This window comes from Bufo gargarizans, chromosome 5 (genome assembly GCF_014858855.1).
Source record: "Bufo gargarizans isolate SCDJY-AF-19 chromosome 5, ASM1485885v1, whole genome shotgun sequence".
Taxonomy (NCBI): Eukaryota; Metazoa; Chordata; class Amphibia; order Anura; family Bufonidae; genus Bufo; species Bufo gargarizans.
In genome coordinates, this window is record NC_058084.1 from 282,941,908 (window position 1) to 282,955,041 (window position 13,134).

The 13,134-nt window shown below is 43.7% G+C and overlaps 1 protein-coding gene across 1 annotated transcript in view; it reads left to right on the forward strand.

Annotated features, from left to right (window-relative positions):
* NSUN2 (NOP2/Sun RNA methyltransferase 2) overlaps nt 1–13,134 on the forward strand; it is a 64,979-nt gene that overhangs the window by 25,474 nt on the left and 26,371 nt on the right. The window contains exons 9-12 of the mRNA XM_044294198.1: nt 2,675–2,749; nt 11,056–11,186; nt 11,739–11,812; nt 12,244–12,371. Of these exons, the coding sequence (XP_044150133.1) occupies nt 2,675–2,749; nt 11,056–11,186; nt 11,739–11,812; nt 12,244–12,371 (408 nt within the window). The remainder of the gene's footprint in view (nt 1–2,674; nt 2,750–11,055; nt 11,187–11,738; nt 11,813–12,243; nt 12,372–13,134) is intronic.

Genomic DNA, 13,134 nt, shown 5'->3' on the forward strand with positions numbered 1-13,134 from the left:
TAGGCGACGGACAGCAATATGAAAGGTAAGATTATAATATGGGGACTGTAATGGATATCATGATGTTTGTGGTGTATAATGGTCATTTTAGGTGAAAGACTCCCTTTAACAAGAAGTGTCGAGAAACCCATATTAAAATATGGCACCATACAATTTATGGCTTTAATCTGCCTTGACAGAGAGAGGATTTAGAAAGATTGACAGCATGTCCCAAATGTCAATTGCCAAAGACAGATTTGTTTCACGGCCTATGGAGGTGTCCCAATTTGGAGGGGTTCTGGTTGCAGATGGGTCACATTCTTCGACAAATTAGCACTTTTAGGGGAAATATCATTCCATCCCTTGCAATAATACATACTGATAGTCAGAGACCCTAGAAGATGGGGGGTCCCCTACAAAGGTTCTATCGTAGGCGGGCTATAGGTTATTGATAGCCAAGCACAGTTTATTATGGTGGTGGCTTAGAGCTGAAGTCCTGACTAGTGAAATGATACCCAATTTAGACATGTATTTCATTAGGCGTGGCTGGAAGTGCTCAATAGCTTTAAGAGATTTGGGGTAAAAAAATGATATTCTGTTTGGAAGAGATTCCTTTTAGCATATGTCACCGAGTTGGAATATCCAAAGATAATGTCCCCTTTTAAACTGGCGACCTTGGTATTTTGGTAGAAGATCTGAAGGATGGGTTGGGGAAATTGAAAGCGAGTTGAAAATCTGGTCGATTAAGACAGGATTTTTGCCATACATGTTCCACTGGGAGGGGGGTGGTTGGGGTGAGGATAGGCTGAGATGTGGTTTGAATAAGGGAGTGGGGGGAGAGTAATCTTTTCAGTTTTGGGTTATTTTAATTTTTGTCAGCTCTTCAGAAATTTTGCCTATACGATGTTCCTTTTGTCGTTGAATACAACAATAACTGTTTGTATTGTATACTTCTATTTGGCAATGGAAAATTCAATTTAATACTTTTAAATAATTTTTGTTTTTTAATTTTCCATGTCAGTATCTCTATTTAAACAAAAACCATACAATTCCGTACTTCTCATATTGGCTACTAAGCCTAATGATAGGTGCCACCTCTTGGTCTGTACACATCACTTTACTGCAGTTATCTGCTTATCTTTACACAGAGGTGATATCCTTACCGGCAGAATGAGAGTGACAGATATTACAGGATCCACTATTCACAATAGGTGATTGTCACAAGTGTATCTATTCTTTCACTGTACAATGACCTGCACAGGTCACAGAGCATGCCTAAGAAAACTCTCCTATAGAAGTTATTGAGCTCCCCTCCTGTCCATTGTGTCTATGGACCATGTGGCTGCCGTAAGTCATTTCTCAATGCTGTTAAGAACATTTCAGGCAAGATGTCAGCCCCAATAATCATGTTCAGGAAATAAAATCTGTAATCTGAAAACAAAAATAGATTAGAAAAAAGGATATGGTTTTAACTGGCAGAAAAGTTTTTGGGTGACACATCTCCTTTTAACCAAATGAAGCAAAAACAATTATCTGTGCAGAAAATGACCCGTGGTGTCAGTTTTTAAATCTGTTTTACCCAAATGTGGCAGTTGTAAAAAAACTATTGCAGATAATTCTAAAATAAAAAAAAACATTAAATTTGCTTTCCTAATCCTGTGCCGTTCCTTTGTAATGCTCGCCTGGCCCCAAACTTGTCTTTGGCCCTGATCTATCATGCCTTCACTTCAGAATTCTGGCTTAAAAGCCTCACAAACACTCGTGCATTCACTGCAATTATGAAATGTGAGTGGCCAAGTGGATGTGGTTAAGCTATGTTAATGAGTTTCACTCCATTGAGGCTTTTTGAAAAATACAACACACAAAATCACAGTACGCCAACACAGACTTGAGCAAAACTGACTTCAAATATTAGCCTCATGATAAATCCCCCCCCCCCCCCAGTTTGTGCAGCAGTTTTTGTTCGGCCCAATCCCAGTATATTTGCTGAGTAGTAGCCGGATCCCCATTATACTCCAATGAGGGTGGTTGGCGTTCTGGTAACACACGGCAATGCCGTATCCTGAGAGCTCCGGCAGGCTGTTCTCTACCACAGTGTGAAACTAGTCTAATTCATCGCGCTGTGGTATATTTCACTTTATGCTGTTTTTTTTGTAATTTTTTTTGGGGAGGGGGAGGGGCATTCTATACATGAGTATAACCGACAGCTTTACACTACATATCTACCCATTTTATGAAATTTTTTTGCCTACAGTGTGTGTGTGTGTGTGTGTGTATATATTATGTGATTTGAGGTTGAACAGTCTTGTTCTTCTTACATCCTTGCAGCCATAGGTGGTATTCCTTTCTTTCTGGTAATGACATATTTGACTCTGTGACATTTCCTATGTGAAGGACAAGAATCCCCCGTAATTAATTTGCTTTCTTGCCATTACGCTCGCTATCAGCCCATTTTCGTGCAGCTACTATTTTTTTGCTCATTCCTCTGCTGTGCCAGCTCTATAATGTATGTTCTCAATCTTATTTATACACAAGACCGCCACATTGTGAACTATACGCTTGGGACATTCTGCGAGCGGTGTCTAGTGGTTTAATTAGGTCTATAAAAATATTCAGTTTCTTTGTCTAATATTCTGTGTTCCTATTTGAGTAGTTTTCCTGCAGTTCTGACCCAAATGCACTTGTCTTGTTACAGCGGCGATGGGACTCTGAGGAAGAACATTGATGTTTGGAGGAAATGGACGACGTTAAACAGTTTGCAGCTGCATGGGTAAGTGTTCTCTCTCGCTGTCCAGGATTAGAGAAACATGGCTGCTTTCTTCAAAGAACAGCTCCACCTGTCTGTGGGTTGTATCTGGTATTGCATTTTACTTCCATTGGAGTCAATGACGCAGAGCTGCAATACTGCACACAACCTGTGGACAGGGGTGGTGCTGTTTGTGGAAGAAAGCAGCCATGTTTTTCTGATCCTGGACAACTCCTTTAAAGAGTAACTAAACTTTTATAATTATTTTTAATATGTTGTCCCTAATCTCTTAAACTTTTCAAATATACTTTAATAAGTTCCTATTTTTACTACACTTAGAACCCTAAAGCGCACCATTCTTTGCATGACTGTTCTCTTAGCGGAGCAGGCAGAAGCAGGAGCCCTTTCCTCTCGGCTAATCCTGGCATAGTACATGGGTACAGGGTACCCATGTACTATGTCAAGAGTTAGTAATTAACAATGTAATTAAGGGAGCTCACTGGAATACTGCATGGGCTGCTATACCACCTAGCTGCTTGATACGATTGATAATAAACGGCCGTCTCTTTGTCAATTCGATATCCACATTTATTGTACCCTTCTAAAATTATATAAAATAAATACATAAAGCAAAATAATCTTTATAGAAACGCAATAAAAAAACTAAAAAAAATGAGCATAGAATAGTATACACTCAAGGTCCCTCTATCAGCAGGTAGTGCGGAGCTCACACGGTACTCTAAAATCTAATATGTTCCACAGCAGTATTAAAAGGGGTTGGCCAAATATCTTGGTATAAACTCTCGCTGTAATGTTCTTAAGTAGTTTACCATAAAATTGATATGGCCATTAGATGTATCCAAATGTAGCAGTCAGTCTTATAGTTGCCACTTATTAAATTGGTTCCATATAAGACATGCGATGATAGTGAAGTGGTTTTGCAGTCACAATTTGATCAATGTATTTGCTGAATAATATAATTATTATGCGCTGTGATCAAGCAGATTGTGATGTTAAATGCTTACCGAACATGCTGCTATGTTGAATGGTAATTAATACATATGTGACTTTGGTTGACTTTCAAAACTCTGACTGCTACATTTGGATACATCTAATGGCCATATCAATTTTATGGTAAACTACTTAGAGGACCTTTGATCGGTCCAAACATTGTAAGATAATTAAGCTGTGTAGAGTGGCACCCCGGGATCTCACTGCACTTACTATTATTCTGGGAGGCCGCTCCGTTCTCCTGCTATGTTCCTCTGTGTTTTCGCTGAATTGGTTATACTAGGCGGAGTCTGCCCTGTTTCTCCCTGGGCGTTCCTTCTCCCTGGCTGTAGCGCTGTCCAATCGCAGCGCAGAGCTCACAGCCTGGGAGTTTATTTTTTCTCCCTGGCTGTGCGATCCCGGGGCGCTGCTCTACACTGCCTGATAATTGTCTTACAATGTTTGAACCGATCAAAGGTCCTCTTTAAGAACATTACAGTGAGAGTTTATATCGACAAGATATTTGGCCAACCCCTTTTTAATACTGCTGTGGAACGTATTAGATTTAGACTAGTGCGTGAGCTCCACATTACCTGCTGATAGAGGGACCGTGACTGTATACTATTCTATGCTAAGTTTTTAAGTTTTTTTATTTTATTGTGTTTCTATAAAGATTATTTTGCTTTATGTATAGTTTATATAATTTTAGAAGGGTTCAATAAATGTGGATATAGAATTGACAAAGAGCCGGCCGTTTATTATTAAAGAGTTAGTAATTGTCCGGGGAGCACAGGCAGGAGCAGCAATATGTGCTCCTGCCTGTACTTCCTGCGCTGCTGCTGCCCATTCATAAAATGAGTACTCCGTACAGCACTGAGCTGTCAGCAGTGTAGGGAGAACTGAGTTTTAAGCGCACACTGAAAGGTGTGCTTTAGGGATGTAAAAGTGTAGTAAAAATAGAAAATTAATAAAGTATATTAGAAAATATTTTTTTAGGGGATTAGGGACAACATATAAAAAATTATAATAAAAGTTTTGTTACTCTTTAACCCCTTAAGGACTCAGCCCTATTTCACCTTAAGGACTTGGCCATTTTTTGCAAATCTGACCAGTGTCCCTTTAAGTGCTCATAACTTTAAAACGCTTTGACTTACCCAGGCCGTTCTGAGATTGTTTTTTCGTCACATATTGTACTTCATGACACTGCTAAAATTGGGTCAAAAAAGTTAATGTTTTTGCACCAAAAAATAAAATTTTTACAATTTTTTTTGAAAAATTAGCAAATTTCAAAGTTTCAGTTTCTCTACTTCTGTAATACATAGTAATACCCCCAAAAATTGTGATGCCTTTACATTCCCCATATGTCTACTTCATGTGTGTAGCATTTTGGGAATGATATTTTATTTTTTGGGGATGTTACAAGGCTTAGAAGTTTAGAAGCAAATTTTGAAATTTTTCAGAAATCTTCAAAATCCCACTTTTTATGGACCAGTTCAGGTTTGCAGTCATATTGTGAGGCTTAGATAATAGAAACCTCCCAAAAATGACCCCATTCTAGAAACTACACCCCTCAAGGTATTCAAAACTGTTTTTTCAAACTTTATTAACCCTTTAGGTCTTCCACAAGAGTTAATGGCAGATGGAGAAACAATTTAGAAATTTCTATTTTTGGGAAAATTTTCCAATATAATCAATTTTTTCCAGGAGTAAAACAAGGGTTAACTGCCAAACAAAACTCAAAATGGGTTGCCCTGATTCTGTAGTTTGCAGAAACACCCCATATGTGGTCGTAAACTACTGTTTGGCCAAACGGGAGGACATAGAAGGAGGGGAACACCATATGGGTTTTGGAAGGCAGATTTTGCAGGACTGGTTTTGTTTATACCATGTCCCATTTGAAGCCCCCTGTTGCACCCCTAGAATAGAAATTTCAAAAAAGTGACTCCATCTAAGAAAGTACACCCCTCAAGGTATTCAAAACTGGGTTTACAAACTTTGTTAACCCTTTAGGTGTTCCACAAGAGTTAATGGCAGATGGAGAAACAATTTAGAAATTTCTATTTTTTGGAAGATTTTCCAATATAATCAATTTTTTCCAGGAGTAAAACAAGGGTTAACTGCCAAACAAAACTCAAAATGGGTTGCCCTGATTCTGTAGTTTGCAGAAACACCCCAAATGTGGTCGTAAACTACTGTTTGGCCAAACGGCAGGACATAGAAGGAGGGGAACGTCATATGGTTTTTGGAAGGCAGATTTTGCTGGACTGGTTTATTTACACCATGTACCCTTTCAAGCCCCCTGTTGCACCCCTAGAGTAGAAACTCCATAAAAGTGACCCCATCTAGGAAACTACAGGATAAGGTGGTTGTTGTTTTGGGACTATTTTAGGGGTAAATATGATTTTTGGTTGCTCTATATTACTCTTTTTTGAGGCAATGTAACAAAAAAATTAAATTCTAAAAAATTTTCTACATTCGCGATTTAGTTTTGTGGAACACCTAAAGGGTTAACATAGTTTGTAAAGTAACTTTTGAATACCTTGAGGGGTGTAGTTTCTTAGATGGGGTCACTTTTTTGGAGTTTCTAGTCTAGGCTACATCAGGGGGGGCTTCTAATGGGACATGGTGTCAAAAAAAAAACTGTCCATCAAAATCTGCCTTCCAGAAACCGTATGGAGTTCCCTTCGTTCTATGCCCTGCCGTGCGGCTATATAGCCATTTACGACCACATATGGGGTGTTTCTGCAAACTACAGAATCAGGGCCATAAATATTGAGTTTGCTTTATTACCGGCAAAAGGGATTCAAATTGAAATTTTGCCCAAAAATGGGTGTTTTGGCACCGTTTTTGTTTTATATTTTTAACACCGTTCATTCGAGGCGTTTGGTCAAATGTTATTTTTATAGCGACGACTTTTACGCACGCGACGATACCCAATATGTATGGCTCTCAGACTTTGGAGACACTAAGCAGGCATCCTAAAAACTGCGGCCCTCCAGATGTTGTAAAACTACAATTCCCACCATGCCCTGCTGATGGCTGTAGGTTGTCTGGGCATGCTGGGAGTTATAGTTTTACAACATCTGGAGGGCCGCAGTTTGAGGATGCCTGCTCTAAAACTAATATTTTTTTGGGGAAAAAAAATTGTTTGTGTCTCCAAAGTCTAAGAGCCATAGTGTTTTATGTTCTCTAGTGGACTGTTGGGGATTATAAAAATTTAGTACTCCATGGAAGTGTGATACTCCCTGAAGCAATCGATAACGCAGAGGCCCGGATGATCGGGGCACGTGTCACATTGAGTGGTGGTGTCCTTCCGTATCCCCCTCTTGTGACACACTCTGCATCTTTTTTGGGTTCGTCCCTTCTTTCCAGTATGGGGGACCACACCTGGAAAGTGTTGGCCAGGGACGATCCGGGCGCCTCCAGTTCCCGAGGTACTCCGGCCTGCTCTTTCCCGGTCCGAAAAGATCAGGTCTTTGAGGACTGCCTCATAGAATTGGAGGAATGTCCCTGTGCTGCCAGCGCTTCAGGATAGTACCAAAGAGTTGTACATGGCAACCTGCACCATGTAGACCGTAACTTTTTTGTACCATGCCCGGGTTTTGCGCATGGCATTATATGGCGTGAGGACTTGATCAGAGAGATCAACTCCTCCCATATACCGATTGTAGTCGACGATACAATCGGGCTTAAGGACCGTTGCCGCGGTACCTCGCACAGGGACTGGGGTGGTGCTGTTACCGTGGATTGTGGACAGCATAAGGACATCCCTCTTGTCCTTATACCTGACCAGCAACAGGTTTCCACTGGTAAGGGCACGGGTCTCACCCCTGGGGATAGGTACCTGGAGGGGGTGGGCAGGGAGGCCGCGCTGATTTTTCCGCACGGTCCCACAAGCGAACGTGGATCTGGCGGCAAGGGACCTGAACAAGGGAATGCTGGTATAAAAGTTATCCACGTACAAGTGGTAACCCTTATCCAGCAGTGGGTGCATAAGGTCCCACACGAGTTTCCCGCTAACACCCAGAGTGGGGGGACATTCTGGGGGTTGAATACGGGAATCTCGCCCCTCGTACACACGAAATTTGTAAGTGTACCCTGAGGTACTCTCACAAATTTTGTATAGCTTCACGCCATACCTCGCCCGCTTTGTGGGAATGTATTGGCGGAAACTGAGTCTCCCCTTGAACGCAACGAGAGACTCATCAACCGCGACCTCCCTTCCAGGTACGTAGGCCTGCTGAAATGTGGCCCCAAAGTGATCGATGACCGGCCGTATCTTATACAGCCGGTCATAGGCAGGATCACCTCGGGGTGGACATGCTGCATTATCGGAATAATGCAGACATTTCCGGATGGCCTCAAACCGGGGACGTGTCATGACCATACTGTACAGTGGGGTCTGGTATAGGACGTCCCCATATACAGCACGAGGCCCCAAAAGTCCTCATTTCGGCTGCACTGACCGGCGTCCAGCCACCGGGTCTAGCCAAAAATGAGCCTGGGTTTTGAGCGACGAACTGTTGGGCGTACAGATTCGTCTGCTCCACCATCAAATTCACCAGTGGGTTACTGAAAAAAAAACTAAAAAAGTCTATTTCAGTAAACCCCACTGTGGGAATCTGGATTCCAGGATTGCCAGCGAAATCCGGAATCTCAGGCTCAAAGTCCACTGGGGGACACCAGCTAAGTTCATCGGCAGGGGGCTCCGGTGAACTTATTTGGTGGGCCGGGAAACCAGTACGAACCCCAGGGCGGCTCGTACTAGGGTGGGCCACAGGATCCCTAGCATGTGTGGCCCCTGGCTCCGCCTGGCGGCGTCTCCGCCGCCTTGGTGGCTCATCGTCATCCGATGATGATGAGGAGGATGTGGATGACAGAAGGAATGTGGGGTCATCCTCATCCTCACTGGGGCTCTCGGAGTCGGAGGCAATCTGGGCGTATGCCTCCTCGGCCGAGAACACCCGGCGGGCCATGGGTGTGTGTGCGTGTAGGTGTGCGTGTGTGGAAACCTTTATTATATGTGCGTGTGTGTGGGGGCAACGGGTGTTCGCGTACTAAAAAAAGGAAAATAAAGGGGCAAGTGTTAGGAAAAAAAAAAAAAAAGTTCAAAGTTGCTGATCAGCGGTACAACGCTGATCAGCGGTGGGGCAGGCGATGCGCTAACAGTGGACGGACGCTAAAGTGCCGACCAGTCAGCGAACGCAGAAAAAAAAAAAAAAAGTGGTGGTAAGGGGGCTAGTGGTGAGGGGGGGGGGGGGGGGGGGGGTGGGGGGGGCTGGTGGTGGTGGGGGGCTGGTAGGGGGGGGGCAAGTGGCAGGGGGGCCTCTGGGGTCTGATAGATGGATCAAAAAAGTTTTGTGTAAAAGTTTTTTTTTTTTTTTTTTTTCCTAACTAACTTTTCCCTTCTTTCCCTTCCTAATGGTGCCTCTCCCTCACTGACCCTAACCTACCTGAGTGGCGATGGGTGCAGGAGGGTGATGGATGCCGATTAGGGGGACACAGGAGCTGGTGCTGGACGATGCTGCACGGTCAGGGTGCTGGACAGGAAGAGGAGGGGAGAGAGGAGCGCAGGAAGTTTGAATCTCGCGCCTCTCTCCCCTGCACCAATCAGCACCCTGGACAGCAGTGTTCAGCACCAGGGCCAGCACCGCCTCCTCAAATCCTCGGACTGCGATTGGTGGTGTAAAATTACGCCACCGATCGCAGTCTTTTTCCGGTTCATCGGGTCACAGCACACCCGAATGGACCGGAAACGCAGAAAACCGCAGGTCTGAATGGACCTGCGGTTTTCTGCGATCGTCTATACGGGGGGGTCAAATGACCCCCCCCCTGCGTTGTTACGGGATGCCGGCTGAATGATTTCAGCCGGCATCCCGTTCCGATTAACCCCCGTGGCGCCGGAATCGCGAATTGAAGCCATGACGTACCGGTACGTCATGGGTCCTTAAGGATTCGGGAAACATGCCGTACCGATACGTCATGGGTCCCTAAGGGGTTAAAGGGATTCTGTCACCACATTTTACCCCCTACAAGTAAAACATAGCTACTTGTAGGTCTCCCTGAGATGTATTAAATTATAGTCTTGATTTATTTAAAAAAAAATATCAGACATCATATAGTACATGCCAACCTCTTTCTAACAAAGCTAGAACCGACCCTGTACCTCACATAGATCCAGAGATCTCCCCATTCAATGCTCTGCTAGATTGATATCAAGAAGGCAGCTCAAAGGAAGTGTCTTTTCTGCTGCAGCTAAGGGGGCATGGTCCATGCTCTTCCTATCCCAGCTCAGGAGGGTTTTTTTTAGGGGACAACCCCATTATGGCCGGGGTCACACTTGACTGAAAACCCAGTTGGAAAATCCTGATTTTTGCTGCTTTTTCACAGCAAAAACCTCAACAAAAGCACACGTATCATGTGGTATTTTCTACGGAAAAGCCAGCAGATTCCACCCTCTCCACTGAGAAGGGTGAAATCCGCTATGCAGCAGATTTTAAATTCACAATACTGCTGCTTTTCTGCATGGAGATGAACATTCAGAAATTCCCTTTCACTTTTCTGGTACTGTACAAAGCTGTGGAGTTGCTGCACACAAATCCGCAGCTCATCAGTCAGGTGTGACCCTGGCATTAAAGTCGCCCATTTCTGTCTGCCTTCAGTTGTTTAGTCAGAGGCATATTGTCCTTGAAAATCAGAAGAGGTCCGTGTGCTAGTTTCGGCTTTGATGTACATGTATATGCCATATGTTAGACAGACTGCCAGAGTCCATCAGTATGAGGATAGGGAGGGAGGGGGGGGGGGTGGGGTCCAGAGCAAGCTATGCCCCTCTGTAATGTCCTTAGGCCCTACTAGGGCATATGGACAAGGGTCGTCTTCCTGAGGCAACCCCAGTACTTGATTAGTATACCTTCTAGTTTATCATAGATATATAGACTAGATATGTCATTGGTGTACCTGGAGAAGCTGTTCTCACTATTAGGAGTACTGTAAAAGAATATAGAGGAGGCTGCCTACCGGTAATGGCACTCGTGGGACATTCCTATATCTTCTGCTTAGCATTCAGTATCATACAGGCATTTAAACGGTTGAGTAGTAAAAGGAAAAGGTTATGGGTACTGTCTGTGGCAAAAAGGTAGTTAGAGCCCAGATATTAATGCAATACTTAACCAAACTAGAAATAACGTTTTGAATTTTGTAGCATTATTTCCCATTGATTTTATTTTCTCATGTGAATGTATTAGTTCATTCAGATATGACTCGCAGCCTGCAGTGCTTTTGTGTAAAAATCTTTTGAAATCTGCTTAAGTTGATGTTAACCTTCATTTTGCTTTTTCTAGGTTGCAGATTAGGATCGCTACCCGTGGCGTTGAACAGCTGGCAGAAGGGGGGAGGATGGTGTATTCAACGTGCTCTCTGAATCCCATTGAAGATGAAGCTGTTATAGTCTCCCTGCTGGAGAAAAGTGAAGGCAAGGCCAAGCTCTCTGTCTTGTATAACCACCACACAATGTACCGAGAGCAGCTTCCGCCATTAGCTATGATAATGGATCTCAGTGGATGTGTAGTTCTCCACAGTGTTCTCATTAGGTATAGTAGGGAAACCACAGGTCGACTTGTGACCATAGGTGTATTATGTGGTGATACTATAGGATGAAAATCAAGTTTAAATGCCTCCCTTATATTGTTAACTGACTTTAAGATCCACTCCTGGTTTTTGGCTTAAAGCCCAGTCACGTCCTCCTAAAACTGCAGCACTTGGGATCCTTTTATATTTGACCCTCCACTGATCTTTTGCCTGGAACTAAAATGGAAAAAATATCAGTCAATGAGCCCGAGAGCTGGCGTTTTTGCTGGATATGGACAAGTCCTCTAAATACTGTTATCGTGTGAAGAAGTCTTTATTTTTTTAATGTACCAGGCTCATTAGAGATTCACATTTGTGCTCCCCATAAATGGTTGAACAACCCCTTTTAATGTTGTAAACATTTTGCCTAAACCTGAATTTGTTCCTCTTCCTCTAGGATCTCTTGAGCTTGCTGATGTATCTTCAGAGCTTCCTGGCTTAAAATGGATGCCTGGGATAACCCACTGGAGGGCAAGTGTTTCCATCTCATGTATATGTGATATTCTGCATTCCTATGGAGTACAACCGTTGTGCTACAAATGGTTCTCAGCCATGGATAGGACTACACTCTGTACTACTATTCCTCTCCTCTGGCCCCCTGTTCTCGCCTAAAACTGTGCCGGTTGGCATCATGAACCAACCGTTTTCTTGTACTGTAGAAAAAGCAGTTTTGATGGCGCTGCTTGCTATCAGCACTTATACAATAGAGGTGCCAATTCTGGATGTAAACTGGGAAACTGATGTCGGGAGTCTGTTGGTAGGAAGCCATCTGAGCTTATTCTGCCTCTGCTTACTGAGCTCTGCTCCCAGAGCCAGCCCATTAGGGAATCTGAGTGAATAATAGCCAGAAGACATTTTGCCACCTTTCGTGCAACACCTAAAGCTATCCTTTCTCTTAACAGGTAATGACAAAAGAAGGTCAGTGGTTTGACAAGTGGGAAGATGTGCCCACGAGTAGACATACCCAAATTCGACCAACGATGTTTCCTCTGGATGAAACAAAGATGAAAGACATGAACTTGCACCGTTGGTAGGCAGCTTTTATTGCTCTAATGCAGGAATCGGACACCTTCGGCACTCTAGCTGTAGTAAAACTACAACTCCCAGCATGCACATTTGCCAACCCCCATAGAAGTGAATAGAGCAATCTGGGAATTGTAGTATTGTCAAGCTGTCAAATGTGTATTTTTGCGTGAAATTTAGGAATAATTTTGGGTACATGTTGTTGTGTGCTGACCAGTTGAAAATGCTGTGAATTGTTTTACCTAGAAATAGTTTGTGGGTTTGATTTATTGATTGCCCTTGGCTTAAAGAGGTTGTCAGAGTTGAAAGTTTTTATGTGAAAGTGCAGAAAAGCTGCTGAAATAATAGAACGGCTTAAAGGGGTCATCCAATAGTAGAAATACCCCATCAAAATGCCTGGGCCCCACGCATAAACGATACTTACCCGGTCCCTGCCACCCATGTCGCTCCAGATCCCTACACTGCATCTCCCAGTCGTGCGGGTCAAAACATCAGATGATGGGGAGACAAGCCAATAACTGCCAGGTAACCAGCCTCCCTAGGATCACGGGAGATGCTGGGGAGGCTGGTCACTGTAGCGGTCTGCTGTTGGCTGCTCCCTGTTGCTGGATGTTTTGATCCACGTGACTTGGGGGCCGGGTAAGTATTGTTTATAATTGGGGGCCCAGGCATTGTGGCATGAGGGGGGGGGGGGGGGGGGGGGGGAGGAGGAGGAGAAGTGTTTCTATGATTAGATAATTCCATTCACACGTTCGTGGTGTATTGCGGAT